This window comes from Lolium perenne, chromosome 4 (assembly GCF_019359855.2).
Source record: "Lolium perenne isolate Kyuss_39 chromosome 4, Kyuss_2.0, whole genome shotgun sequence".
Taxonomy (NCBI): domain Eukaryota; kingdom Viridiplantae; phylum Streptophyta; class Magnoliopsida; order Poales; family Poaceae; genus Lolium; species Lolium perenne.
The window spans coordinates 363766596-363772580 of NC_067247.2; the positions used below are offsets into that span (position 1 = coordinate 363766596).

The 5985-nt window shown below is 47.4% G+C and overlaps 1 protein-coding gene across 1 annotated transcript; it reads left to right on the top strand.

Annotated features, from left to right (window-relative positions):
* The first annotated feature begins 2122 nt into the window (after positions 1–2122).
* LOC127296749 (peroxidase 44) lies at positions 2123–3878 on the top strand. Its single transcript, XM_051326955.1, has 2 exons — positions 2123–2457; positions 2557–3878. Exons 1-2 carry the CDS (start codon positions 2131–2133, stop codon positions 3496–3498), a joined length of 1269 nt encoding a protein of 422 aa, XP_051182915.1. The 5' UTR covers positions 2123–2130; the 3' UTR covers positions 3499–3878.
* Positions 3879–5985: the final 2107 nt, after the last annotated feature.

Genomic DNA, 5985 nt, shown 5'->3' on the forward strand with positions numbered 1-5985 from the left:
GCTATAACTCAGCGGGGTATAGGGATTCAACATAAAATAATACATCCATGATTGCATTATTTGGATTTTATAACATTGTCCTTACCGGACAATGATGCTTCTTACAGAACCCGAGGTCCAGGTTCCATCAACTGCATTGAACTGCACTATCTCGCAGTCCACGTGCAAGTTCACCCTTGCTCATGACAACTTGAGTATTATCTACTACTTTAAAGCAAAGCAATATACTTATCATTCACCATCGCAAATGAAATGTTACTTTCCAACTATGAATATGACTATGTGGCTGGCAATGGAACCATGGTATGTGTTGATATGGTGGAGGTTCCATTGCAATGGGTTATATCACCCTAGGATTAAATTACCAATGCCGTCCAGTGATTCTAGCGCCGTACAAATCGCGTTGACCATGAGATCTATAATGGCTCTGGGGAAGCCAGTCGTATCTTTTCCCTTCTGCACGCCAACGGATTGGTAGAGCCGGCGGGGTGTTGGAGGCACTGCCGTAGGTTGGGATAACCTTTTAAATCCCCATCCATTAGTGATGATGGCTCTACGATCTATGAAGGATTGTCCGGAGTACACCATGAGTAAAGCCGTATTATCGGGGGAAGTCTACTGGAGGTGTACGGTTGGACAAAAGGGTGGGTTTGCAGTCGCGGAGAAGGCGGTGTGGGCTTGGATCTTTATACCTGGCCTCACACCAAAGGAAGTGTGAACGGGGGCAAGTCCCTGCGGATGGCAAAAAGGGTGAGATCTCTTGTGGGAAAAGTAACGCACCTCTGCAGAGTGTATCAAATTGTGGTTGTCACTCCTTGTTCCGGGAAGGGAACTGCGAACGCGGCAGGAAAGGAACTCCACGAAGTTCTAGTCAACCTGTGAAGACTGACGGGCATAGTTTTCATAATAAACGCAACCTTTTGAAGAAATGATTGCAAAACATGCATTGACCTGCGATTTCCTGATCAATGGTCGTAGCTAGTGCATCAAACACCTTTTTACTCTTTTAGAACTTGCTGAGTACCCCTGTACTCACTTTCTTTCGACACCCTTGCTAGACTGTGATCCGGAAGTGGAGGCCATCAACGATGGAGCACCAGAAGGAAGTTACGAGCTGGTCTACGAAGAACCTGATCTTACCGGCGGAGTGGAAGGCGTAGACTATGGGATAGTCTACGGACCAGATGACACGGAGGTGGAGGCATCATAGAGCCGAGCAACGTAGAACTTACCTAAATAAGTTGTTGAGCTCTCTTAATATTTAGTTATAAGTTGTAATCGTACTTAAGTAGTATCTTAGGGTGTTCTCATAGGACCTGTGAGAATACCAACTTGTAAGACAATGTTTGTACTAATGTATGGAGTGTTATGACCTGCAATGTTTCTGTTGTACCACTCGGAGGGATATGGCAATTTGTGAAGAAGTCCCTTCACAAAGATCATATCAACGACTTGTATACTACAACATGCAGTGGTATGCTGGGTCACCGCAGGATGTGAAAAAAATGTCTCTTCTGTGGATGCAATGAAACTATCAGTCATCTTTTCTTCAAATGTCCTCCAGCTAGATACATTTGGAATGTGGTCAGTTGCACTTTTGGTATGAACTTCCAATTTGAAACTGCTGAACAATGCATTTCCACCTGGTTGGAAAAGTTTGTGCCGTCTCTCCTCCCTCCCTCCCTTTTCTTTGCTATTTTTTTTGCGGGTCCCTTTTCTTTGCTGTTGAACAAGAACTAGGGTCTTCTCAGTTCTGTTTGGTATGTAAAACCTTAAGTAAGAGTGTCTATGTAGTGTTTGGTGGTATGGTCTGTGACTTTGTAGTAACAAAATGGTTTCCTTAATGAAACCAGGGACGAAATTCCTTTTATCTAAAAAAAAGAATTGATTGGAATACTTCGTAAAAAATGCAATGCATGTTAGCACAGACTGTGATCGATTTTCATGTTGATTGCTTGAGGACACACAAGTGTCGGGTGTCATAGTACAGGCATAGGCAGGTGGACATGCATATGCATGCCGATCGATGGAGAAAAGCTAGAGATGTGAATGGAGATGGAAGGAAGCCATGGGCTCATCCTATTATTACACACACCTCGAACAAGGCAGAGAAGAGACAGCCACCCAGTGATGCGCGCCCTGTCCGCGCCGCGCGGGGGCTCCCCTGTTGACCGCCTCGGTATTAAGCGCGACCCTGGGCGTGTCCCGGCATCGCAAGGCTTCCCTTGCTCCCACCCGCGCACCATGGACGCCTGTCGCCTCCTCCTCCTCCTCCTCCTCGGCTTCCTCGCCGCCGTCGCGCCCCTGGCCTCCGCCCAGCTCTCCCCCGAGTTCTACAAGGACTCCTGCCCGGACGCCGAGAAGATCGTCGCCGCCGTCATCGAGAAGAAGCTCAAGGAAGACCCCGGCACCGCCGCCGGCCTCCTCCGTCTCATCTTCCACGACTGCTTCGCCAATGTACCTACCCATTTTCATTGCATTTGCTTTCATTACGAAAATGATAGTATATTCATTGGAGATGGCAACGTGAACTGGTGGTGTCCATGCATGGCGTAGGGCTGCGACGCGTCCATCCTGATCGACCCTCTCTCCAACCAAAGCGCGGAGAAGGAGGCCGGGCCCAACATCTCGGTGCGCGGCTTCGAGGTCATCGACGAGGCCAAGAAGGAGCTGGAGGCCAAGTGCCCCAACACCGTCTCCTGCGCTGACATCGTCGTCCTCAGCGCCCGCGACTCCATCCACCTCGCCGGCGGCCCCGCCTACAAGGTGCAAATGGGCCGCCGCGACTCGCTCGTCTCCAACCGCGAGGAGGCCGACAACAACCTGCCCGGCCCGGACATCCCCGTCCCCAAGCTCGTGTCCGAGTTCCTCTCCAGGGGCTTCAGTGCCGAGGAGATGGTGGTGCTCCTCGCCGGAGGCCACAGCATCGGCAAGGTCAGGTGCATCTTCATCGAGCCCGACGCCACGCCCATGGACTCGGGCTACCAGGCCAGCATCAGCAAGCTCTGCGACGGGCCCAACCGGGACACGGGATTCGTCAACATGGACGAGCACAACCCCGACTCCATCGACGGCACCTACTTCGCCAACGTCATCGCCAAGAAGATGCCGCTCACCATCGACCGTCTCCTGGGGATCGACGCCAAGACCACGCCCATCATAAAGGACATGCTCAACAAGCCCGACGACTTCCTGCCCTCCTTCGCCAAGGCCATGGAGAAGCTCAGCGAGCTCAAGGTCATCACCGGCAAGGACGGGGAGATCAGAAAGACATGCTCCGAGTTCAACAACCCCATGCCCGCCACCGGGGGCTCGGTCATACGGATCAGCTCCGCCAACCCCGAGGACCTCGAGGGGTTGTCCTCCGGAGGGAAGCAGGTGTCCGGCATCGTCTCGCAGGGCTCCAAGGACCCCCTGCCGGAGCCCGCCAAGGTCGTCGACGGGCACCGCAAGAAGGTGGCCGGCAGGCACCACAAGCTCCGCGGAGACAGCTCCTAGAAGCCGCGCCCGTTGTTACTACCACCTACGCCCTGCCATCCCTCTCCGCTCCGGCGCGCCGCCGTGCCTGCAACGCGCGTAGGCCAGACCACCTCCAGCGTTCTCCTTCAAATTATTGCTCTTCTGGTTTTTGTTCATTCTTCTTCTCACAATATATACGTACTCTTGCTCTTGTTTGTAGAAGGAACGAGCGACGTGTACCTACATATACACGGCTAGTTGATTAATAGGCTTATTATCAATTGATTCGAAGCTAAGTAATACCGAAGGTCTCGAGTTTTTAACAGCGACCACAGCCATTGTTTCTCTTGATTTTGTTCTATTCTTCTTTTGGCAGCTCAAATTGGGTGCCCAATAAAATTCTGCCAGTTTTGTGCTTCTGTTTTGTATGCATACAGAGTTATCCATTGTACAGTGTACTTGTTTTCATAGATGCACTATACACTTGTAGTATTGTTTGTTGGTAGGTCAACATAATATATATGGTGGCAAAGATGTAATCCATCTAACGCCGATCCACGTAACTTACTCGAGTACATTTGTTTCCCCTATCTTTGACTTGGAACAGGGAACATCAGTTGCCTTTTTTTTAGAAAGAGTTAATAGCATTGCACGTATACATAAACTTGTTTACCAGCTCAAACTCATACGCAAACTTGTAAATTATGGTAAACTGGTCTACTAACTTGGAACAGGGGGTTTTTTGCGAAAATTCCTGGATCTATCAATATAATCATTAACAGTAGTACAAATAACCTAAAAAGTAATACTGGTGTTGGTACTCTTGCCGATGTTGTATGACTGCTTTAATGGTTGCGTGCGTGCACGCAGCCTTGGCATTGCGGCTCAAAAAATTATGGGAGAACTTTCGTCGGTATCTACAGGTCTATGGTTCGCTATCTATTTTTGGCTATCTTCAGAAGAGTACAAGATTGTGTTCTGGAAAAAGAAAGAAATTGAAGACCTCGAAGATCTGTTATTATCTTTTAGACTTTATTTTGTTATCGTTGAAGTCAGTTCATGTATCTTTACCATGTACTATTTATTGCTATGAATATATGTGGTATTGATTGTAAAAAAAAAACCCAAAAGTAATAATAATTCTAAATAATTACTTCAACTACCTATCGACATCTATAGGCACTAACATGAGCAATCTAGTCCAAATCACCCAATCGTGATCGTAGATGTGCTTGACGTAGCGTGTTGCACCATCCATTAGGGCGATTCCAGTGGGAACCACCCTTGTGTGTAGGCCACCGCCTTTAGGATATGGATTTTGGAGAAAAAAATGCTTGAAGGAAGTGGCTGCAAAAGAAAATGTAAAGGGGTTGCAACATAAACAACACCACATATCATTACGAGGACGATTTACAAGTTAGGGAACCAATTTATCACGGTTTGCAAGTTTGTTTGTAAGTTTGCACGTTGTGGACAAGCTTATGGATGTTTAGTGTTATTAACACTTTAAGAAATTATGTATGTACAATTTTAAGGTGCTTCTTTAAATAAAAAAAGATGCACGTAATTTTTGTACGACTATAAACTCGAAGGCATGCGGAAAATCTTTAGAGGCTAAGAAATAGCAAATTTGATTCTCCATAGAGATATTTGTGGGCATACACGCACTCTAAAGAGAATCCCCAGTGTATGTTATTGTAATCAACACTGATACATCTAATGGTGTGTCTGTATTGCCACACACGAACACGAAGAGGCCATCGCTTGGTTCTCATCCTCGATGGCCATCGCGATGGCCTAGACATTAGTATCCTAGCAGCACCGGTAGGAGCGCCACAAGGATCTGCAGCATGGAGTCGCATCCGCATCAACTTTCTCTCCCATGCCGTTTGCCGCTACGACGCCATGGTGGCGGCCTGTATCAGACCTGCAAAATTAGGATAGAAAGAGACGACAAACAAGGGCGGGCGATGGACCGGGAAGAGAGGGGAGGGTAAGGCAGTAGGTGATGTGCCTTGCTAGAGTGTGGTGGCGGTGCGGTAATGGTGCTCTCCGGCGTGGTAGAGACGGGGGAAGAGGAGGATTAATTTTTTACACGCAATTAGTTTTTTCAATTAGCTTACAAGTGGGCCATCGGTCCACATCACCGAGTCCACTAGGTTTTCTTCCACCTCGGCCTTATAGGTGGGTCCCACCAGTCATAAACAGTGTCAATTCATGCTTAGTTCGCGTGTAGTGTTTTTGCGAAACTTCAAAAAAAAAAATGTACCCCCTCCAATCCATAATAATTCTTGGGGAGGGAGTAAAAAATTTGTCCTAAAAAACAAAGTGGTACCATTAATGAACAACTCTTTGCAACCCTACGAAGTACTCAAAGAATCCCGAGTGTCCATAATAATTCTTGGGGGAGGGAGTAAAAATTTTGTCCCGAAAAACAAAGTAGTAGCCATTAGGCATTTACTAATCTAAATTAGGGTAAATGTACATTTTATATATATAATAAATATTAGTCCACGTTTTGTAAAC

Bases quoted from the DNA above. Each gene is read 5' to 3' on its own strand.
- LOC127296749 (XM_051326955.1), top strand. From the start codon at position 2,131: ATGCGCGCCCTGTCCGCGCCGCGCGGGGGCTCCCCTGTTGACCGCCTC. The intron at 2,458-2,556 runs GTACCTACCCAT...TGCATGGCGTAG, and splicing joins TCCACGACTGCTTCGCCAAT to GGCTGCGACGCGTCCATCCT.